Source organism: Elephantulus edwardii, unplaced genomic scaffold (assembly GCF_000299155.1).
Source record: "Elephantulus edwardii isolate Elephantulus edwardi_28Jun2011 unplaced genomic scaffold, EleEdw1.0 scaffold00036, whole genome shotgun sequence".
Taxonomy (NCBI): Eukaryota; Metazoa; Chordata; class Mammalia; order Macroscelidea; family Macroscelididae; genus Elephantulus; species Elephantulus edwardii.
Window position 1 is genome coordinate 1,223,774 of NW_006399786.1, and position 24,959 is coordinate 1,248,732.

Sequence of the window (24,959 nt, forward strand, 5' to 3'; positions counted from 1 at the left end):
GTAGGTAGCTCAGTAAATATTTGTTGACTTAGTGTCTGAAAACTTAAATGTCAGTATGCTCATGAGAGAAGGGCTCTTCTCCATATTTATGACAAGCACTAGGTCACATTTCAATTTTTCATAGAAGATGACTTTGTAACTTCAAAGGGCCTGTGCTGCTGTGACAGAATTACATCACTGTGGAAACTAGCAACCTAGAAATCCAAGGTACTTGAAAACTTTTTAAAAAAGTAATCTCTCAGAAATCCTCATTGTCATTGAACCAGAACGGATTCCTAACTGACTCTCCAGCAGGTTTTGGGGTGACAGGGGTGGAGATTATCTGTCTTTCTCCCTCGTACAGAAGTAGCTGGTGGATTCAAACTGCCAGGGAAGAACAGCCTTTGGATGAGCGGTGCACCTCCCTGAGGACTGTGCCATTAGGGCACCCTAAAGAAACACCTAGTCGGCCACTGTTGTCGTCTGGACAGAACCGACCCACAGCTGACCCTCCAGTGGATTTTCAGAGGCAGTTAATCGCACAGCAGGACATTGCCCATCTTCCTCCAGCGGAGCAGCTGGTGGATTCAAACTGCAAGCCTTTGCATTGGCAACGCATCTCCTTTGCCACTAAGGCATCCTAAATGCTACAATCCAAACCTGATGATCTGCTTCTCAAAGGCTTTGAAAATCCAACGGAACAAATCTACTCTGCATTCACTTGGGTAGCAACCAATTTGTTCTCAATCAATTCAACAACAGTAGCAGTGACACATACTATGAAGCTGTAATTTCAGTTTCCTGGTGATTAGAAATAGAAATGAATTAACAGTCATTTCACTATATAGCTTTTGGAGGAAGTGCATGTACAGGACAGGAGGGAAATGCATTTGTTTAGTGTATAATTTGTGCTGAGGGTTACAACGGTCATTGGTCTTTTCATAACCTTAACCTCACCTCATTCTGTGTAGCTATCAAAGAAGCAATCTTATCTCCATCTTCCCAATGAGACAACAGACCTCCTGTTCAATGGGAAAAGCAAATAAAGACATTTGCTTAAAAAAAAAAAAAAGAAAAAATCTTTCATTTAGGTAGGAGAGGGGTTTGACATTGACTCTTAAACGACCAGCATTAAACATGATTTAGATGTTCAAATCAACTGAATGCACTGAGCAGTTAGTTTCAATGATATGAGAGCCCCTCATCTCTTTACCTAAATTATATCATTGCTCTTCTCCTGCACATGTGAGTGAGTTTAAGTAGTTCTTACTTCAAAAAGAGTCACATTATTTCAACCAGGAAATCCAGGCATCATCATATTTTAAACATGAGACTGAGGAGAGAAGCAACTTGGTCCTAAACACCTTGGGTTGGGGTTGGAGAAGCTCTGGTTAAAGACTTCCAGTAGACCCAGGTGACGGCAAGTCAAGACTCTTCCACTTGCAAAGTGAAACGCAGTTCTACTCTACCACACAGGAACTCACTGTGAGTTGGAACGGATTTGACAGCCGGGGCTTAAGTGCCTAGTCCAGTACTGGCACACAGTCAAAACTCTATAAAGATTTGTTGAGAGAGTCCTTTCCCCTTTATCCATTTGTTGTTTTTATTCTTTGCATAAAACATACCTTGTCCAGGAACTTCATCTCTCCCGAATATGAATAACTTGTATCCACACTGCTTCTCCAGCACATCTGGAAGGATCTTCAACACAAGCATGTGCATGTCATGGTGCTGGCTTCCACTCTGAGGCTTGGGGTATAAGACATAGGCATCGTACAGCTTCCCATCTAAAATTGAGATGGAGACACTTACACAGAATTATTCCTACTCACTTTTATCATTACAACCAAATGAAAACCTGACTTGCCACCATTAGTTTGACTTCAGAGGTGTCAACTAGCACATTTAGGTGACTTGGTGCCAAGCATGTCAATGCTATGGTGTCTTATTCTCACACATCAACTTGTTAGGGAGATGACTTTGTTACATAAAGATGAAGATGAGACGAGACATAGTGCATGATTTCTTCTAGGTGGCATAGATTCCAGCCTGAGACATTTGACTCTAAATCCACTACCCACTGCGGTATGGCTGAACATGAAATACAAGGACAAGAGACTTCATTAAAGTTACGTAGATAGGTGTCCTATGAAGTAAAGGACATTCTCTGCTGCTCCAGGCAAAATTGATTCAATTCCTCCTATGTTAGAACCATCACTGAACCCCAACTGTTGCAATTGGATAGAATGACATCACAGATATGTTTATTAATCTAGTTATGATGATTTTTGCGGTGTATTCTTTGTTGAGCATTATAGACTTTGATCTTCATCAGTGCCTCAAGTTTACTGTTAACAAGCAGTATTTTATTATCTGCCTATCATCTACATCTGGGTAAATAAACAAAATCATGATGAATGAATGAAGATTAAAACTATAGCTTTAGTATGGATTATATCTTAACATAAAACAAAATTTATCACAACTTGAGTAAAAAGCAACATCATGATAAATGGAGAATATACTTGCAGTTGTCAGGGATTTATTTAATCAGGATCGAAAATCAAACCCATAGGAGCATCAGTTAAGAAATCAAATTAAGTATTTCATGGGAGAAATCTGCTGCCAAGGATATCTTTTTATTTTTCTAAGTTCTTTTCTTGTTGTTGTTTGGTTTTGATTTTTTTATATTTTTTAATTAATTTTAATGAAAGTTTACAGAGACTTTGGATTTCCATTCATTCATTGTTGCACTTTTCTCCCTGCCCAACCTCTCCCCCAGTTCACTCTTCTGTTTGAAAAGTAAAACTACAATCCCTTCCCCCAAGTCCACTCCACTATGCAGCCTGCCAAAGGCATCTTTAAAGTGCTAAAGAGCAAAGATGTCACTTTGAAGAGTAAGGTGCATCTGACTCAAGTCATAGTTTCTCCAATCATATAAACATGAAATATGGACACTTAGTTAGAACACTGAGGTACTATGAAGGGACCATGAATGGACCAGGAAAATGAACAGATTGAAAGGGTGTGTAGGCATATATATGGCTACCCAGGCATCATATGAGTGAGCAAGATACTTAGATATGGCCAGAGGGCTTGAGGTGGATACAATTATTACAAGTGGGTTAAGTGTATGAACAGGCTAACTGTGGGGTTTGCTTTAAAATGGGGCTATTAAAAGCCACATAGCCACTGCTGTCCCGGTGATTGTGACTAATACTGACACTCAGCTGGGTTTCAGAGGTAGAAAATCTTTATGAAAGTGAACTGTCCATCCTTTTTCTTTGGAGCAGTTAATGAATTCACACCTTTGATTTTAAATTAACAGCTCAAACAATGACTAACCCACCACACACAAGGGTTCCTTATAGAGGTCTAAGGTATTTTAAAGCCTAAAGTCAACTTAATGGGAACTTGAAAGATAGTTATTCCTTTCTACTTCCTCTCTTAAACGTCTTAGGATAGGATTAAATTTTCCCATTTAAAAATGTGTTCCTTAACAGGGTTTGATTTGATTTGTTTAATGCTCTGCTTGCTTCATTAGTAAAGCTAGTATTTTCTTCTTCTAAGACCCTGGACATTCTTACCAGTTTATGCCAGGAAATTTGGAGAACAGCTACTTGGCTGACTTACCCATATTTGTTCCCATTTTCAAGAAAGGAGATCCAATAGAATATAGAGAGAATTGAACAATATCATTAATATCACACATAAGCAAAATATTGCTGAAGATATCGAAATATGGCCAAAACAGTACAATGAGAGAGAACTGGCAGAAGAAGATCAAGCTGGGTTTAAAAGAGGTTGTGGCACCAGGGATATCATTGCTGATATCAGATGGATCCAGGTTGAAAGCAGAGAAAGGCAGAAGATTGTCTATTTGTGTTTTACTCACTATGCAAAGGTATTTGCGTGAATCATAACAAATTTTGGCTAACATTGAGAATAATGGGAATCCCATAACACTAAATTATGTTCATGTAAAAACTATACCTAGATTAAGAAGCTGCTGTCCAAACAGAGCAAGGGAACAACACATGGTTTAAAACAGGGAAAGTATGGGTCAGGGTTGTGTCCTTTCTTTATTCCTATTCAATATATATGCTAAAAAAAATAATTCCAGAAGCTGGACTCTATAAAGAAGAATGTGCCTTCAAGATTGGAGGAACACTCAACAACCTGTGTTATGCAGGTGACACAACCGTGTATGCTGAGAGTGAGGAGGACCTGAAACAATTGTTACAGAAGATCAAAGAATACAGCCTTCATTATGGATTGCGTTCCAATATCAAGAAGGCAAAAGTCATCACCACTGGACCAATAAGCAACATCATGACAGATGAGAAAAAGACTGAAATTGTCAATCATTTCATCTTACTTGAATCTACAATCTCTTGGTACCAGCAGTCAGGAGATGTATTGTACTGGTCAAGTCCTCTGTCAGGGACCTATCCAAATTTCAGCTTGAAGACTAAGGTGCACCTGATTCAGGCCATATAGTCTTTTAAATCACTTGCTGTACATCTAAGAGCTGGACAATGGAAAAGGATGACAGAAGAAGAATTTATGTCTTTGAGCTGTGGTGTTAGAGAGGAGCCCTGACTATCCCATGAACAGCCAAAGGAACTAACAGATGTGTCTTGGAGAAGGTGCAGTCAGAATGTTCCTTGGAGGCAAGGATGACAAAGCTTCATCTTACCTAACCTGGGCGTGTTACTAAGAGAAACTGTTCCTTGGAAAGGGATATCATGCTTGGAAAAGTGGAGGGTCAGCAAAAGAGAGGAAGCCCCTCAACAAGATGGACAGACACGGTAACAACAGCAATGGGCTGAAGTAGATCAGAGATGAAGAGGATGGCATACAATGGGCCAAGGTTCAGATTTGTTATTCACAGTCACGTGAGTCATATTCAACTCGACAGCACATAACAACAAGAGGACAGCAAATGCCTAGGCTAATAGCCACCTCTGTCCCAGTGTCTGACGCTAAGTCTCTCTTCACTCATTCCGTTTCTCATTTCCCTTTAGTTGGTCACAGGATAGAAATTACTTATTTTATTTACTTATGTATTTACTTGCATTCTGGTCTTGGATGTTGTTGTTCATGTTGATTGCCTTTGTTGAGAATGTCTCATAGCAACCCTATGAACAAAAAAGCTTTGTTCTATTTTTTCAGTCTTTCATGAGTCATTTGAGGAACTCCTTGCTGTCCAAGTTCAGGGACAAAAAATATGACAGTAAAAGAATCTCACCTTCTAAAAACAAAAAAATGCAAAAAGTTTCAACTTTTTTAGTCTTTTTCCTTTTTTATTAAGCTTTTTAAGAAGGGACCTCTGGTGGCAGAGTGGTAAGTAGCTGCATTGTCAATCCAAAAGCAGATAGTTCGAATACTGTTCATGGCAAAAATGTGGGCAATCTCTTCCCATGTGATTTACAGCCTCAAAATCTGCTGTTGTATCAGATATGAGTTGATTGTGATTTGATGGCACATAACAACAACAACCTTTTCAGAAGGGATATGATCTGCTGAGTTGTTCTCAAGAAGCTCCCTAACTTTGGAGGGACTGGAGAGCTTTATGCTGAGTGAACTAACTCAGTCCCACAAGGATAAACATTGTATAAGACCATTATTGTACAATGAGTATAAGGATACAGGAGGAATGGGAGAGGCTGGAAGCAGAGGGATGTGGATGTGCAGGGGCAGAGGGGATTAATCATTGAGTTGTACAATTTGATGGGTAGTGGGGTGAGGGAAATTGAAAGAATTCGCTTGAATTTGTATTAGAATTTTGTAAATAAACTAATGAAAAGAAAAAAAGAGTCAGCTTGGGGAGGGGGAAGGGAGGAAGAGGGGGTAAAATGTGCAACAATAAATGAATGAAAAATCTCAGTTTTCTGTAAACTTGTTAAAATGACAATTAAAATAAAATATTTTATTTTTAAAAACTAGAACACATGCCACTTGGGTCTATTGTACAATTAGGGATTATTATTAAGGATAAAATTCATCACATTGCACTCTTTTGGAGTGAGGAGAACTCCCCCTACTCCTGATTTTTTCTTAATAAGTAGCACCAGGAAAAGTCATGCTGTCTGTATCATGAGCAACAGAAACGGTTTAGGGTAATGTACACAAAACATTTTAAAATCCGCTTTCCTAGCTCTGCTGGCTTAGTGGGTAAGGAGTTACATTATGACCCTACAGGCCGACAAGTCAAATCCACCAGGTGCTCCTTGGAAGAAAGATGGAAAGTCTGCTTTCATTAGATTTACAGCTTTTGAAAACCTGCTGCAGGAACAAGTAAGAGTTTATTCTGACTCAAAAGCAAAGAGTTGAGTTTGTTAGCTACTAAAATCTAAACCTTCAAAAATTGTCAACGGTTTGTAATAAAATCTATATATTTTATCACTTCACACTTTGTTTCACCATGTTTAACTTTCTCTGTGGTTTGTTTTTAATCATTTGACTTTATATGTATTTTTAACATCCCACTTAACACCTATTTCGAAAAAGATTACCAGAAACCACCAGTCGCTTTAAGTGAACTAACGGCGACCCACATGTGTCAGTGTAGAACCTGTTCTCCACACAGTTTTCAGTGACTTATCTTCTGAGAGCAGACTGTAAAACCTTTATTCTGAAGTGTCTTTGAGGGAATATAAGCCTATATAAGTTTTTGGTCAGTAGTCAAGATCCTTAACTATTGTACCAGCCCGGCACTTCAGAATAAAATAAGGCACTCAGGTCTCTTCAGTAGATTTATAAGCTTATCCATAATTTTTTGTATGCACATGCATGTATAACAGGAGATTTTTTTTAAAAAAAACAAACAACTTTTTACTTAGAAAATAAACAGAACTCACTAATTTTAGAGCCAGACCAGTGAATGACTCATAATAGCTGAGCAATACACACCTAACGATTACAGTGATTTGAAGCTTGACTAATCTAGTTAGAGTAACCAGCTTATACAGACGGGATAATTGCTCTCTCTTTCTCTTAGATTTCTTACCTAGTATGCAGTGTGTTTATGCATAGCAGAAAATATTCTGCAGGCAAGTGAAGCCATAGACGAAAGTGGATGAAATGTCAGAATTTTATCTTTGTTGCTGTTAGGCGCCATGGAGTCAGTTCTGACTTCCAGTGCTCTATGCAACATAGGACGAAATCCAGGCAGATTCTGCAATATCCTCACAACCTCTGGAGAGCTTCAGCCAACTCTTACATCATTGTGTCAATCTCATTAGGAGTTTCCTCCTCTTATGCTGTTTGTCAAATCATAATGTCCTTTTCCAGGGACGAGCCCTTCCTGACAATGCACCCAACGTAAGACGAAGTCTCACTATCCTTCCTTCTAAGGAACACAGGCAGCACTTCCTCCAAGACAGATTTCTTTGTCCTTCTGGCAGTTCTTGGTATGTTCAAAATAATAACACCACAATCCAAAGTCATTCACTCTTTGGTCTTCCTTATTCATTATCCAAATTCCATGTGCATAAGAAGCAACTGGAAATACCGTAGTCTTTAAAATGGCATGACAAAAGTCATTCATCCTTCCCGCCACTCAGGGGTGTATTATAGCACTGATCCTATAGATTGAGCTGGTAAGGGTATTATCCCAAAGCACACACGTATTTTCTGAACTTTTAATTGTTGTTATGTGCTGTTGAGTAAGCACCAACTCCCGGCTGACCCCATAGGGTGTTTTCAGAGGCTGTAAATCATATGAGAGGGGATTGCTCTCCATTCTACTGCCAAGCAACTGTGGAATCAAACCACGAGTCCTTGGGTTGGAAGCTTAACTCCAGAGCCACTAAACTATGTGAGCTCCCTTTTCTGAATTTAAGAGGTGGGCGAGGGTGTAAAAATATCAGCTTTAAATTGTTATTGTTGCTATGTGCCATTGAGTCACCTGTGACTCATAGTGACCCTATGTACAATAGCTCTGAAGCCTGTCTTGTCCTGAGCTAGTCTCACTGACTCCAACACACCTACCTACCCCCATTGCCCCAGTGACTGTATCAATCCATCTTATCTGAGGTCTTCATCTCCTGCGCTGTCCCTCCACCCTTCCGAGCATGATGTTCTTCTCCAAGGAGTAGTCCTTCCTGGCCATGTGCCCAAAAGTATGCGAAAGCTTCAAAGTCCTCACCTTGAAGGAGAAACTTGGTTTTACCCTTTCCACAACAGACCTATTTGTTTTCTTGGTGGTCCATGGTATGTTCAAGACTATTACCAGCACCACAAATCAAAGGCATCAATTCTTCTTTTTTTTTTTTTCAATTCTTCTTCTAATCATCATCTCCCAAATTTCAGTCTTCTGCAACTAAATTTGGACTGCCTCCAACCTGGGCAGTGGGTGGGGCTCCCTGAGCTGTCTCATCTTTTCCACTCCCCTGCTCAGCATGAGTCACGATCCTTTTGCTCTTTCTGCCAAGCCTGACCTTACTAATAAGCACCTTCAACTCACACTATGTGCCTAACACTGAGTAAGTCACAGCTATCGTCACAGGTCGTCAGAGTCACAGTGAGTCAGTGGAGTAAGAAGCCCAAGAAATTACCAAGAATTCCACATTGATTGACTTAGTCTTCTGGAAGTAAAAAAATCAGCAAGTGGTTAAACAGTGTTTCTGATATCTTTGTATCAGAAATGGTAAGTGGCAGTGGGTTAAACCCTCTGCTTCTCAAAATCAACTCCACAATCATTGCCACTGAATCAATTGTGACTCACGGAGGCCCCCATGTGACAGGGGAGAAGTGCTCTGCAATAGGATTTTCTTGGCTGTAGTATTTCTAGAAGCAAATCACCAGGTCTTTTTTTCTGAAGCACCACTGGGTGGGTTTAAACCTTCAACAGTAGGTGAGTAGTCAAGCAAATTATTTGTGACATTCAGGAATCTTTTCTTCTTAAGATCAACCAGGAATAGAGTGAACACAGTGTGCTTTCACAGACATGGGTGAGTCTCAGAAAACACATCAAAGTTGACATTTATTCTGAAGGCTGCAGTGGATGTATAAAAAAAGAGTTCTACAATAGATTATAGGTAGATAGAGATAGAGATAGATATATATCAGATATATATATATCTGATATATATCTATATTACATATAGATATAAAATCCTTCCGTATGGATTATATCTCAATATCAAGAAAACAAAGTCCTCACAATCCTATACAATAGCAAACATCATGACAGATGGAAAAAAGACATAAAATCTCAATGATTTAATCTTACTTGGATCCACAATCAAAAAACTTGGTAGAGGGAAACTTGATCAGGAAATCAAAAGACTTATTGCATTTGGGAAGTCTGCAGTTAGGGACCTCTCCAAAGTGCTGAAGAGCAAGAACGCCAGTTTAAAGACTAAAGTACACCTGATCCTAGCCATGGACTTTTCACTTATTTTTTTATACATAGGAGAGTTGGACAGTGATTAAAAATGGCTGAAAAAAGATTGATGCCTTTGTGTTGTGGTGCTGGAGAACAGCCCTGAATATCCCATGGACTTCCAAGAGAAAAAACAGATCCATCTTGGTTGAGAGTGCAGCCAGGGTTCCCCTTAGGGAGGAGGATGGTGAAACTTCATCAAACATATTTGGGGGATGTTGCTAGGAAGAGGCTAGTCATTTGAAAAGGATATAATGCTTGGAAAAGTAGAGTATCAGCGAAGGAGGCTAAGTTCCTCAATGAAATGGATTGACACAATGACCTTAAAAATAGAATAAGGATGGCACAGAATAGGGCAGGGTTTAGATTTGTCATTCATAGCCATTCAACAATAAGTTGTAGTTGACTCAACAGTATCTAACAATAACAACAAAAATAATCCACAAAGGTAATGTTCCATCTACTACCTTGTCACATAGCAACAAGGATCTCGAGTTCAAATACTGGTCTCTTCACATTTAAAGAAAAAAAAAAGAAAGAAAGAAAGGCTAAGAGACCACATGAACTTTAGTCTCCATGATCCTGACACCAGACATTGATGGGACCAGGCTACCACTGCTGACCACTCTGACAATCTCAACAAATGTCCTGATACAGTAGAAGAAAATGAAGCACGATTTAAAAGGTTACAGAAAAATCAACCTTAATTGTTGGAAGAGAGTTGTGGAAACTCCAAGACTATGGTCCTTAGTCACTCTTCAAATCTCCCAGGACTCAATCGTCAGTCAAACAATAGACAGTCCTTCAAAGTGATCAATAACATCAAGGGGAAAAGCCTTCTTAGAACAACCAACTGCACAAGATCAAAAGAGAGCATTTGATCAAAGGTTAGATAGGACAGGAGAGGGAGTTAGAAATGAGAAACACAGGGAAGACATGGGAAGAATCCTATTACAATATGGGAGTTATATTCTTGTCATGAAATAGAATGTTGTTGGTTTGTACCATCAAGTCAAAACCGACCCACAGCTGATCCTCCAGTGGGTTTTCAGAGGAAGTAATCACTGGGGCGAGAGTGTCTATACTTCTCTCGTGAGACATAATGGGTATGGATTGTTTAATGGAAAGCTAATTTGCCCTGTAAACTTTCATTAAGCCAAAACAAAAAGTTATTTTTAAAAAATGAAAAATAAAGGAATGCATTTCAATGTAGTTCAAGGATTTGTCAAATTTAAAATCTGAAATTCTACTTAGAAAAGAGTCCAACTTTGAACATCTATGTTTTACAAAACATGTGGAAAACATTCATGGGTTTTAGGGGTTTGTTGTTTTGTTTTTGTGGGTTTTTTGTTTGTTTGGGGTTTTTTTTTATTTGTTTTGTTTTGTTTTGTTTTTGCAAAGAAGGTATTTAGTCCAAGCAATGCTGTTCAATACATTAAGTACTAAGTTTGCTCAGAAGAATCAGTCAGTTTACAATTGTGGTCTTGGCAAAGACTGCTGAAGGTACCATAACTTGCAGAAGGATGAACAAGTATGTCTTGGACGAAATGTAGTCAGAATGCTGATTGGAAGTAAAGATGAAGAGAATTTGTCTCGTGTACTTGGACATGTTATCAAGAGGACTCAATCCTGGAGAAAGGCATCACACCCCATGCAGGAGAAAGAGGGAACTCCTGGATTGGCACAGTGGCTACATGGGGCTCAAACAGAGCAGAGATTGTGAGGATGGTGCATTTTGCGCTGTTATAGATATGGCTATTGTTAGTCAGAAATGACTCAACAGCACCTAATATCAAAACTTCTTTGGTCACATGCTCCCTTCCCCATCCCCCATGTTCCTGCCCTGGGCAGTATTTCAAGTCTCTGAATTTGAATGCTATAAGTTGATTGTTATATACATCATCTTGGGATCTCTGGTAGAACAACAGTTAAGTGTTCAACTGCTGAGTGAAAGATTGGCAGTTTAAACTCATGCAGTAGCTCTATAGGAGAATGCTTTGGAGATGTGCCTCTGTAAAAAGTACAGCCCAGAAACCTGTATGGAGGAGCCATATGGGGTCTCTATGAGAGGAAAGGAAATGATACCTAACAACAACACATGTCACTTGCATCAGTTGTGCAAACTCTTCCCTGCCTTGTATTCATTTTCTTAGCCAATTATTTAAATTAAAGATGTATTTTAAAGTTCTTAATCCATTACACCCATTCTAAAGGGGGGGGAGGATTGCATTACTCTGTAATGGTTGCCAGTATCTGAGGACCATCCTGAGACATTTCTGTATCAAAATGGCACTAAAATGGAAAAACAAGCAACACAACCCCAAACTCATTGCTGCTCAGTCAGAACCGACTCATGGTCGCCCCTCAAGAGGGTGCCCAAGGCTATCTACAACACAGGAGGAGATTTCCCACCCTTTTTCTGGAGAAGCCATGGGTGGGCCCAAACCACCAGAGAAGAGCAGTCTTTGAGTTGGCAACCCATCTCCCTGTGGACTATGTTATCCGGGCTCCAGGGCCAAACTGTCACAGAGAAAGCCACCACTACAGGGTGTGGAGGTACGCATCAGTTTGCTTTTGGCCTCCATTAAGACAACACTGTTTCTCTCATGTCACTGGTGTTGGTCATCGTCCCCCATATTTTTACCTTATTTATGCCCCCCCAACTCTCTATGAGGAGGGGCTTTGTTCGTTTCTATAATTTTCATTACAGCTAAGAAATTGACTGAAATAAAACACTTTCCCAAGACTATGTGGTGGGTGAAGTGGAGAAATCAAACTTAAACTCAGGCCAGTCTTTCATACCAAGTATCAAGTACATTACCTAGAAAAAAATGGTAGCCTCGTCAGCTCACTTTTCTCCAAAATATAAATTCTATTCAAGCACCCACTGCTTTAAAAATTTATCAGGGGCAAATAGCATTGCGGCCCAGGAGAAATACTCTTAACAATGTAAAGGGATATGAGAACCTTCCTAAAAGGTTACAGTGGAACCCAGCAGATGATATGTGCTATTTTGCAAATACTCACTTGGTCACCACCATGCATCTGCCAGGTTTCTATATGGGCATGTTAAGTGTTGCCATGATGCTAGAAGTTGTTCTACTGATTTGTTCAAATACTATGAAGGTCGTACACATTGGATAGGTTTTAGTGGAGTTTTCAAACTAAGATAGATTAGGAAGAAAGGCCAGGTGATCTAGTTCTGGAAATCTGTCAATTTAAACATTATAGACCCCCAACAGAACATTGCTCTACTCACACTGTCTTTGGACATGTCATCAGAAAGGATGAACCACGAGAAAAGGGTACCACGCTTGGTCAAGTGGACAGTTAGTAAAGGTGAGGGAGACCCTCCATGAGATAGATAATGCAATAGCTGCAGTGATGAACTGTGTGAGGAAGGTTCAGGACTAGACAAGGTTTCATCTAGATAAGGTCACTGTGAATCAGGGTTAACTCAAGAGCAGTTAACACCACCAGCTTTATATGAAAGAACAATACTGAGGAGCATGGGTAAATAATTTCTCCAAGTGCAAGAAGTTCCAAAAATATTCTTTCCTTTAAAATTTTTAGCAACATGAGGGCGGGGGGGAAGCTAGTAAAATATATTAATGTGTTCAAAGTGACTGCATAAAAGAGCAAATATCCACAGTGAGGCAGTTTTTTCATAGATTGCCCACACTTACCATCCATGGTCCCAGGAGAATGAAAGGTACTCCGATACCAAAGCACAATGTCAATCTTAAAAACGTTGTAGATGAACATGACAGAAGCAACCACTCCTGCCAAGGCAATGAACCCTCCTATCAGGTAACCTTGAGAGTCTCGAACTAAAAACGACAGTACAAAAAGAGAGATCAAGAAAGATTCCATTAGATCCTTTACTTATGCAGAGCACACTGTAAGTGCCAAATGGCAATACATTAATGTCAAAGTGCTAGAGATGCTGCTTACATATTTCTATAAATAATAGAGTTCCCTACCACTGTAGAGTAAATTCCAACTCATGATGGCAATCCATCAGGTTTCCAAGACTAAAACTCTTTGTAGGAAGAGCCTGCCAATCTTTCGGAGACGGAGCAGCTAGTGAACTGAGCTCCCCACTGCTCTGTCAGCAGTGCATCATTTACCATCTGGCTTCACCTTTCAACTCCAACTCTCTCATTGCTGTCGAGTGGGAAATGGATCACAGCTGATCCTCCTGCCGTATTTTTGGGGGGTTGTAAATCACATGGGAAGGCTTTGCCCATCTTTCTCCTGCAGAACCATTGGTAAATTTGAACCACCAAGGACCAGAGCTCTTTAACCAACAGATATAAGAGTAAAATGCTCTCCTCTTGACAAATCATTTTGGAAAACAAATTCTGAGCTCTTGGGCACCACGTAGAGGAAGATTCTAGAGTCCTAGCACAAATGTACCATACAGTACTGCTCACAGTTGAATCCACATTTCTTTCAAAAACAAACTATTCATGAACAAGCCCTCTGAATGTCCAGAAATGGGACTTGAGCCCCTTTAAGTGGAAAAGCTCCTCCAGTGACTCTGGTGCGAGTTTCTGATTAATAACTGATGTTGTAGTTGCTCTCCCAGCTACTCAAAATTGAGTCTTAAGATGCTTGTCAGAAGGAAAGAGTGATTCATTGTCTGCCCTAGGAGCTCAACAGAAGAGCTGAGATCCAGATACATGTGTAGTTCTCTCTATGATCAGTGTTCAGTGATGGCACCCATGAGGGTGATATGCTCTTAAATTGTTATATCCAACACTGCTTCGTGAGCAGAGGACAGAGCAATTACGAGCGGAAGTGGTGAGGCAGGCAATGACGGAGGAGCAGAACCAGTTGCTCTGGTAGTCCAAGTACTTGAAAACATGTTCCTACACGTCTGAGAAGAGGAACAACACAGCTTTCAGCCTCACCACAAACCCAAACCCCATGCCTCCCAAAGAATCAGAAAAAAGGAAGAAGAACAAAGGAATAGAATCCCTTCCTTTTCTTCACAACCCACTTAATTCTTCAGCCACTTCCCGATCCCTAATACTAAATAGACAGCGAATCCCTGAGAGGCACTGTGAAGGAGGACTATCTTTTGTCTAACTCTTCATGGTACTTTCATCTATTTTAATATTGTTTGAAAATTTTGTTGTACACTCCCTAGGCCATCCTGAAGTCAAAGACTTAATTTTCCCCCTTTTCTATCTTGGACAATTTAAATGTATAATACAGTAAAGTGCAAGTTGCTTTTAAAAAATATCAATCTAACAAGTTGTTGCTGTTGTGTGCTGTTGAGAATTGGCTCACAGCTGACCCTCCAGTGGGTTTTCAGAGGCAGTAAATGAGATTGCTCATCCTTCTCCCACAGAGCAGCTGGTGCATTCAAACCAAGTGCCTTCAGGATTACAGTGTCATTTCTTACCACTAGGCCACCAGAACTCAACCAAGTTTAAATGCTTTACACATCGGTGCCTAACTCAAACCTGAACTGCTGATTAGAATCTCTAACTTCTAATCATTAGACTTATCTGTCTTTCCTTTGCATCCTCAGGAGCTCTAGTAGCACAGCCTAGAGGGGATTGCTCTACTAATCTTATGGTCATCTTCAGGGGTTCTAATTCACCAGTCACTTAAAGGAAGGAAAATGGTCAATGTACTCCCATTATTATTTACAGCCTTGGAAACTCAATGGAGGGTCACTATGAACTCACTGGCTAATTTAGGGGTTTGGGTGGTTCTATTTTCTACATTTCTTTGCTGTTTCCTTGATTTGTTACCATTTCTTCTTGAAGTAGCAATGCCACTTCTTGAATTGAGCAAAACCACATATGAGTCTATGTAATGTATATTACAAGGATCTCTCTACTATCAGGATGGAGAAAATAATACCATAAAAATTCTGAGATTCACAAAGTCCTAGTAAGAATACAGGAGGGATGGTTTGAGATTTGTGGGTTGATTATTTATTGTACCAGAAGAGCTGACACGCTTTGCTCTAGAAATTAACTGAAATTTGAAGTGGGAAAGTAATAATTACTTAAAATCAAAGGGAATTCACCTAGGATTTTGAAGAGTACCTCAGAGGTACAGTTAACACACTCAGCTGTTAACTGAAAGACTTAAAACTCTGAAGGTGTCTTAGGAAAAAGTCCTGATGATCTATCTAGTTCCAAAACAATGACCTGCTGGGAATCCTGTAGAGCACAATTCCACTCTAATCCACAGGAAGTCCTCATGCACAGAAGTTGACTCAACAGCAACCAGGCTAGCTTATGGACTTGAAAGAAAAATAAATAGGAAATGCCTTGTGAGATACACCAAATCCCCCGATGAAGGCCCCGTTAATGCTGATATTCACCCCTAACTTAACACTAGCCTGATGGCACAGTGTGTAGCATGGTGCACTGCTAAACCAAAAGGTCAGCAGTTTGAATCCACCAACAGCTCCTCAGGTGAAGATGGGCAGTCTCCTCTTGTGAAGATAAGTAGCCTCAGAAACCCAATGGAGGGTCATTTTAAGTTGAAACTGACTTGATAACAGTGTGTTTGAGTTTTTAGTTGAGAACAAGTGACTAATAGAACGTCTCAGAATCATATACAAGTCAAAACAACTAGCTGGTTGGGAACTAGGCTTTGGGAATCTGTTTCTTCCTGATCAACTATGATTTCAATTTGAAGGTATCATCAATAAAAAATAAGGGTGTCACATGAATTCTTAACTGTAAACTTGCCCCCAAATAAGTCCAGTAGTTTATATCTAAGATGTGATGGTCCCAAGAATTTAAGCTAAACAAAACAAAAGTATGCAAGCACAAAAGTAGTTTGCATGTGAGATGCAAGAAGAATGTTGATAGAAAGATTAACTTAGAATACATTTTTCTTAACTGCCCTAAAACAGAAGGGGACAAACGACCATTCTCTCTTTCGGCATGATTAACAGCTGTTAATTACTGACAGCACCTGTTCTTCTAAGCATAGCTCTAAGTTACTGTTAGGTGTCATTGAGTCAACCACCATTCACAGTGACCCTATGCACCATAGATTGGAACTTAGTCTTATCCTGCGTCATCTTTATAATGTTAACTGTCAGTGAATATCATAAGACACTGCATCAGTGTCTCAGCGCATTTGATATTTAACTTCTCTAATCCTGTTACCCAGTGGCCTCACAGAGAATTTTTAATATCACTTCTCCCTGTGTTTCCATGCCATCATTTTGAATACAATGAGCACACTGAAACATTACCTGGGAGCTTTAACACAACGTATGCTGCAGATACTCCTGCATGACACACAAAAGGACGGTCATAATCCTCCATTTTCACCTCGAGGAAGGTTATGTTTACTGTGTACCTATAATAATCCCCAAAAGGCTCAAATGATCTATAAAAGAAAAGAGTCAGTCACTAATACACAAATCATACTTCCCCGAAAGACTCTATAACATTTATTCTGAAAAATAATTTCCCAACAACACTTTGAACATCATTTTACCCTAAGTTCACTGAAGTGACTGATTGGAATTCATTGACTGAGCAGTTCCAAATATATAATTTGTATTGGACAGTGACAAGACACTATAGTTCTTTTGATTATATACAATAGCCTCAGTCCTTCAGGATCATCTCCAATTCCTCTTCAATTACCTTAATTTATCCACATTGTAAGACCTGACAGTAGCTCTTCTGGTCTTCTTCTTTCCTACTCTTATTGTTTATATCACCGAATTAACTAATAGACCAGTTACCATTGAATCATGGCAACCCATGTGTGTCATAATAGAACTATTCTCCAGAGGATTTCCAATGACTAGTGTCTTAAAGGATGATCACAAAGTGTTTCTTCCCAGGTGCCTGTAGATGAACTCCAACTTCCAACCTTCTGAGTAGCAGCCAAGTTCCTAACCATTTGCACCACACTGAAGCTCCATAACATTTGCTTAATAATCATAAACTCCTGGAAAGGGTCAAACCGGGTGGCTCCTTGAAGGCAAGGATTCTGAGGCTCCATCTAACATACTTTGGACATGTTGTAAGGAGGGAACGGTCCTTGGAGAGGGACATCATGCTTGGGAGGGTGGAGGGACAGCACAAGAGGGGAAGACCCTCTATGAGATGGTGATTCGGTGACTGGGGTAATCAGGATGGGTGTGTCGGTGACAGTGAGATTGGCACAGGACAGAGCAGAGTTTAGGGCTGTTGTACATAGGGTCGCTATGAGTCACAAGCGACTCAAGGCACATAACAACAACATCTCTGTGCTATTGCTTAGTTTGTCTTTTAATCCTCAAAGGTCTATGGCTTGTGATATAATCAAACGAGAATAAAACTGGCTGAGAGAAAATTACTGTCACTTTACACAATACTACATGCTTTAATTTATCTCCTTTACTAGACTCTAAATTACAGTGATACAATTTACAGCCGTGAGCACGTCAAACTTCTTTGAACCAGATAGCTGGCCATGCACTCACTGCATCACCAGTCAGGAGATCTTTGAATCTCCTGGATTCAAAACTCAAAGGAGTGATGAAGAGGTAGTGAGAAATGTATTTAAGAAATCCATTTGTAATAATGACAAATTAGGTAGAGAAATCTTTGCTAGCATTTTGACAGGGTAAGGAAAGAAAATACTCACTCGTATCCTTCTTTGATTCGCTTGGATTCACGGTAGTAAAGATCCACCTGAGTGTTATTGACTTTCCAGCATCGTAGATTTGTGTTGTCCCACACGTCTGTGATATTGCAGGCCACAGTCAAGGGAGATCCTGTGAATGTCAATGTCAAAAGCATTAAATGAAAGTTCTAGAAATAAGATCTGGTCAACAAATGCATGAGTTGTTTTTGAGCCTTGGATGTCTTTTCAGACAGAAATGCTCCCTTGATTGATTTTTACATATTTTATTGTTCTCCCTCTGACAAAAATCATATAGTACAGGAGTGGCTACTACTATACTAAGATGTATATGTATATTGCCAAATGTTACCAGTTTCTGATGAGTATTCTAGAACATGAATAGTACATTTATGCTCTGTGAGCTTTGGTGGCCTAGAGGCAAAAAGCTGGGCTGCAATCCTGAAGGCACAGGGTTCGAGGCCATCAGCTGCTCTGTGGGAGGAGAATAAGCAATATCCTCCCATGCAATTAACTGCCTTAGAAAACCCACTGGAGGGTCCACTATGAGTCCATTCTGACTCTAAGGCACACAACAACATGTATAGGACACTTAAGCTTAGTAACCAATACTAGTCGAGAACTTCACAGTTAATAGAACAATTCACACACATTTTGTCATTTAGCCTTCCTATCAATGCAATAGTCCTACAAGGCAGAAATAAAGTATTTTTATTCCCATATTGCAGATGAGAAAACTGGAGTTTACACACATTGAGTGACTTGGACAAAATCACACATTGGTTTGAGAAAGAAAGGAAACATGAGCTCTTGCGTTTCTCAATTTCCTTTCCAGTGATCTTTCTACTTTCTCCATTTTGGTCTCCTGAGTCCACTTCTCTGATAATGTATAGTTCTAGCTGTTTTTTAATGACCTTCAGCAAGTTTTTACTGAGCTAAGTTTTATTTTTGCCTTATGTTTTTGTTAATATGTACTGCGGTGTTGGAACTGACTCATAGCTGAACCTCCTGTAGGTTTTCAGAGGCAGTAAATCACATGGGACTAAATGGCTTATAATTTCTTCCATGGAGCAGTTGATGGATTCAAACCAGTAATTTTAGGGTTGGTAGCACAACTCCTTACCCACTTGTTTTGCTGATGGTTGTGTACTGTTGAGTTGAAACCAAACTATAGCTGTTCCTTTAGCAAGTGTTCAGAGGCAGTGAACCAAACGGGAAGAGAACTTCCATCTTTCTTTCTCAGAGCAGCTGGTTGATTTGAACCACATGCCTTTGGATTGGTGGCCCAATTATTTACAGGCCACCAAATTCCATCTATTTGCTACATGTGAAAAAGACACTGTTCTTCCCAATAGCCTACCTCAAGTTTCAACGGGTGTCATTTATCTTAGGTAAAAGATAAAGGTGATATTTTTCATTACTATTATTATTTATTTAATCATAGGCAAGGAGGTCGGGTGGCATAGCCTGTAGCAAGCTGCACTGACAGCCCACAGGCAGTGCTTCTCTTGTGATTTGTGTCTGCGAGCTACTCTATGGGAGAAAGATGGGCATCTCCTCCTGTGCAAGTTATGGTCTAGGAAACCCAGTGGAAGGTAAGCTATGAATCAGAACCAACTCCACAGCAATGAGTTTTACCCTAGCTGGATTTTTCATTTTACTGTGAAATCGAATACACATTTCAAAGACATGTGGTTCGGATTCACCAGCTGTTCCACAGGAGAAAGATGAGCAATCTCCTGTGTTACTCACAGCCACTGAAAACCCACTGGAGCGTCAGGTATGAATGGGTTCTGACTTAATAGCACATAACAACAACAACAATACTAATGCTGATGAATTCTATACATTAGCCTAAAGGCTTCATCAGGGGAAAAGTCTATTACTAGCACCTCATTTATCCTCCTTCCTGCCCTATGTCACTTATATATACACCCCTATACTCTGGCTATTCCTTAACATTTTACTTATAAGACCCATCTATGCTGTCACACTTCATTCAGACAAGAGAATATATAACAATTTATTCACCTTGTCTACTCTTACTATATGAAGCCCTATGGGCACAGTGGTTAAGAGCTTGACTGCTACTCAAAACCACAAGTGGTTCCGATGGAAACATACACATATGTGACAGACAGTCTACTTCCTTAAAGATTTAGTGGAAGTTCTTTAGGGAAGTTCTGCCTTGCCCTCTAGGGTCCCAGCTGCACTATTTCCAATATTATCCAGTGAGTCTAATGCTCCTACAAATTCTTTCATGCCTCTTGGAGCACTTGTGATGAACATACATGATGTCTGCTCTAACAGGCTTTAGACTATATATCTATATATCTTCCACTTCAAATGGTGATGACAGACTGTTTTCTAAAACAATTATACTGATAGCACTCCTGTGACTCAACTTGCAGCCAAACAATGAACAAGACTATGAAGTGATCAGTAATACTGAGGAGGAAATTCCTCTTTACTTTCTTTTTAGACAAATCAACCAGACAAATCAAAAGGGGCAGTTTCTGTGTAGAGATAAAGATCAGAAGGCAAGAAAGCCTAGGAAAGAAGGATGAGTGGAAACAGGAAACACAGGGAGGAATTGGGAAGAGTTGCAATGTGGAGACTGTAATCAATGTCACAAAGAAAACATTATGTGTATAACATTGTGGAAAGGAAAACAAAAATTTACACAAATCACAGTGAAAATGAGTTTGAAAAAATAAAGTTATTATGCCAATTTATACTTCTCCTGGAAGTCTGTTACTAGATTCTGTTACTTTATATGTTGTTATTGTTATTGTTATTGTTGTTGTTGTTGTTAAGTGCCATTGAGTTGTAGACGACTCATAACAACCCTATGAACGAAAGAACTTTTATCCTTTCTCCAAATTCATGGAGTTTCCAGAGCCAAGGTATCTTGGAAATGGATGCCACTCCTGCTTCTAAGCTTGTTTTAATTGGGGAGCTCCACCAGACACCATCCACCATGGTTGACCATTATCACATTTGACACATCAGTGTTACAGTGTTTTGCATCACAGCAAACACGAGATTACTTCTGTACAGTAAATGGACAGGCCAGTGTTATACCACTTAAAAGAATGTTTGACCAAAAACAATTAAAACCAGGCCTGAGGGCCACATGTGTCAAATACAATAATTGTTACTTTATATAGTTAACAATATCTGTAAATGTCAATTTTATTTTAGTCTTTCTGGTAAGTATATAGTATCATAATATTGTCAACTTAATTTTGTAGACTGTACTTGATTAAGGACCATTTTATCTTTTAGAAGTTTAAAATCTATAACCATTTAGTTTGGAAGCAGAAGTGGCATCCACATCCACTTTCTAAACAACATGCCTCCGGAAACTCTATGAACTTTGATAAACATTGATAGCTGTAGAGTGGCTTCAGGCCTTTTGTTCCTAGGGTTGCTATGAGTCGTGCTCAGCTCGAAGACAATGAACAACCACCACCACCATTTAGATAACCTCATTTCTAAAATGCCTATTTGACACATTTTTGTCTTTCTCCTGTTATCTCATCCTTACTGATTTGTAGGGTCTCCTGATAGATACTCAACAGATGAATATGTCCATGGTCTGCTTTTTGCAAGCTGATAATATCATTATATCTTTTCACTATTTTATGTGGGTTTATAATAAATAGACATCTTAATTTCTTTTTTTGTTTAAGGTCTGCACTTGAATAGATGAATGGAATGATACTCTGAAAGGAATGGACAATATGACAATTGACAATCAGAAATTAATTTCTGATATAGTTCTATGTATCAACATTTTGATTTGTTCTTTGTAAGTTCTCTTAATTTTTTCCTTACTCCCAAGTTATGAGGTATTTTTCTAGAAACTTTATTGCTTAGCCTTTCATATTTAGGTTTAAAAGGATCTTGAAGTTATCTTCATAAGTGTTTTGATGATGGGTCATTTAATTCTATTCTGTATTATTTCCAACCATTGAGAATAATTATATGTAAAGATAGCACTTCCTGTACTGATCTATCATGTCAATTTTGTCAAAACTAAGCTATTTCTGAGTTTACCACTTGACCTTCAACTACATCCCACTGTCTATTCTTGGGACAATGCTAAACCATCTTAATGACTGTAACCTTCAAAAAGTCTTAAAAACTGGAAGCATATGTCCTTCATTTAGTTCTTTTTAAAAATTGTCTTGGCTATTATTGAATTGTTAATTACAACATAAATATTATAAAATTTATTATACGTGACGAGTAAAATCTTGCTAAGATTTTGACTAGGTTTAATTGAGTCTGTGGATAAGTTTGGGAAGAAATGCCAACACTGAGTTTTCACTCCATAGATATAATATAGATTTCTGTGCAAGTCAAGTGGACCCAAGTAAGATGAACTTGTTGACAGTTTCAATTTTTTCTCCATAGATCATGAGGTTGCCTATTGGTTCAATGGAGAAAATCCTTGTTTTCTTGATGTCGAGATGCAATCCATATTAAAAGTTGTAGTCTTTGACATTCTGTAGTTAGTGTTTCAAATACTCCTCACTTTCAGCCCACAAGCAATATATTTGGTACCAGCAGTCAGGAGATCAGGAGATGTACTGCACTGGGAAAAGCTGTAGTCAGGACCTCTCCAAATTATTGAGAAGCAATGATATTAGTTTGAGGACTAAGATGCACCTCATCCAGGCCATGGTATTTTCAATCTCTTGCTCTGCAACTGAGAGCTGGACAATGAATAAGGATGACAGAAAAAGAAGTGATGCCTTTGAGTTGTAGTGTTGGAAAAGAGTACTGAATATACCATGGACTGACAAAAGAACAGATAGGTCTTGGAAAAGGTGCAGCTAGAGTGCTTCTCGGAGGTAAAGATAACAAAACTTTGTCTCATAAACTTTGGCATATTGCTGTTATTGTTATAATGTGCCATCGTGTCACCTGCAACTAATAGCTACCCTATGACAAACAGCTCTGAACTCTGCCCTGTCCTGAACCAATCTCACTGTCTCTGACACAGCTACCCCATACTGTGTCAATCCATCTTATCCAGGGTCTTCCTCTCCTGTGCTGTCCCTCCACCCTTTCAAGCATGATGTCTTTCTCCAAGGACTGACCCCTTCTGGCCACATGCCCAAAATACGTGAGACGGAGCTTCAAAATCCTTGCCTTCAAAGAGTAGCCTGGTTTCATCCTCTCCAGGAGAACCTGTTTGTTCTCTTTGTCCATGGTATGTTCAGTTCTCTTCTCCAACATCACAACTCAAAACCATTGATTCTTTTTCTTCTGTCGTTCCTAGTCATTGTCCAGTTCTCTGATTCACAAGTAATTGTGAAGACTGAATGAGGTGTACTTTAGTCTTCAGATTGACAATGTTGTTCTTTAGCACATTGGAGGAGATGTTTGGAAAGGGGGGGACAGTAAAAGAGAGGGAGACTCTAAAGCAGATGAATTGGCATAACTACTGAAGCCATTAGCTCAAGTGTCTCTGAGATTGTAAGGATGGCACATGATAGGACAGGGTTCAGAACTGTTGTTCACAGGGTTGTTACAGGTTATAACCAACTCAATGGCACCTAATAATTACTACAATGCAAATACGTTTTTCTCTAAGTAATGTGTGTTGTTTTTTTTAAAAAAAAGTCTATTTGGACATGTTAGAAGTCTATTATTAGATACAGCTTGCATAATTATAAATGCTTTTTAAGTTTCTTTTTATTATAGTTGTTACATACATATATGGCCATTTCATTCTTATACATTAACCATGGCCTAATAAACTTGTTTAGTTCTCTTTGAATAAATGATAGCTTTTGGGGACTAAGTACATAATCATAAAATCTAAAAAATGTTTGTAATTCTATACCATCATTTATAATCTTTTTGTCTTTCTTTTTCTTGCCTTATTGAGCTAACTAAGACCCCAAAGTCCAGTGTAGAACAGAGTGGTAACAAAGAATCCTTGTCTTCATCTTCAATACAAAAATATTCAACATTTCAGTACTGTGAAGGCTCCTTTATCAGAGTAAGGACATTTCCTTCTATTCTTAATTTTTACATTTTTTTAAAAGTAAGAAATTATGGTTCAACTTTTCAAAATGCTCTTTTTGCATCTACTGAGGTAGCTGTATGATTTTTTTCCCTTTAGTCTGTTAATGCTGAACTCTGTGACACTGATATGTCAAATGCGATAATGGTTACCCATGATGGACAGTGTTTGGTGGAGCTCCCAGACTAAAACAGGCTTGGAAACAGGAATGGCATCCACTTTCAAAATAGCTTGCCTCCAGAAACTCTACGAATTTAGAGAAATGATGAAAGTTATACAAGTGTTCAAGTCTTTTATTCATAGGGTAGCTATGAGTCAACTACAACTTAACAGCACTTAACAACAAGAATTCTGTTAATGTGAAATAAAAGATAATGAGTGGGAGGAAGTAATAGGAAAAGACTGAGTTTCTCTAATAAGCTTAGCTTAATGATAATGCTATTTTTCCTTTATGTATATTATTGAAATCTGTCTGGAATCTGTCATGTACATTCATGAAAGACAAACTAATTGCCTTTGAAAATCCACTAAGGGTAAGCAATGGTTCGGTTCCAAGTCAATGGTACAAAACAAACAACAACAAGTTATACTTTTAGGTATCTTGTGAGAGGAATGAGTCATTGAATTTTAGTATACAAGTCAGTCTGAGAATTTTAGCAGGGATTTTGTTCATTGTCTGAGTTTTTTGGGTTTCTTTTTTTTCTTCTCAAGATGATCAACATGGTTTTGTTTACTAACCATCCTTTTTAAATTTAAAAAAATCATAATTTGAGTCATTTTTATTCCATTAGGTCATAAACAGAGGTTATTGTTGTTAGGTGTCACTGAGTTGAGTACAACTCATAGCTACCTTATAAAACAACAGATTTGGGCTTGGGATTTTGAGCATTTCTTCATGTGCTTGTTAGCCATCTGAATGTC

The 24,959-nt window shown here is 39.0% G+C and overlaps 1 protein-coding gene across 1 annotated transcript in view; it reads right to left on the reverse strand.

Annotated features, from left to right (window-relative positions):
* The window catches only part of IL1RL2 (interleukin 1 receptor-like 2), a 55,992-nt gene that overhangs the window by 2,599 nt on the left and 28,434 nt on the right, over window positions 1-24,959 (reverse strand). The window contains 4 exon segments of the mRNA XM_006884603.1: window positions 1,605-1,766; window positions 13,057-13,200; window positions 16,608-16,744; window positions 17,999-18,128. Of these exon segments, the coding sequence (XP_006884665.1) occupies window positions 1,605-1,766; window positions 13,057-13,200; window positions 16,608-16,744; window positions 17,999-18,128 (573 nt within the window).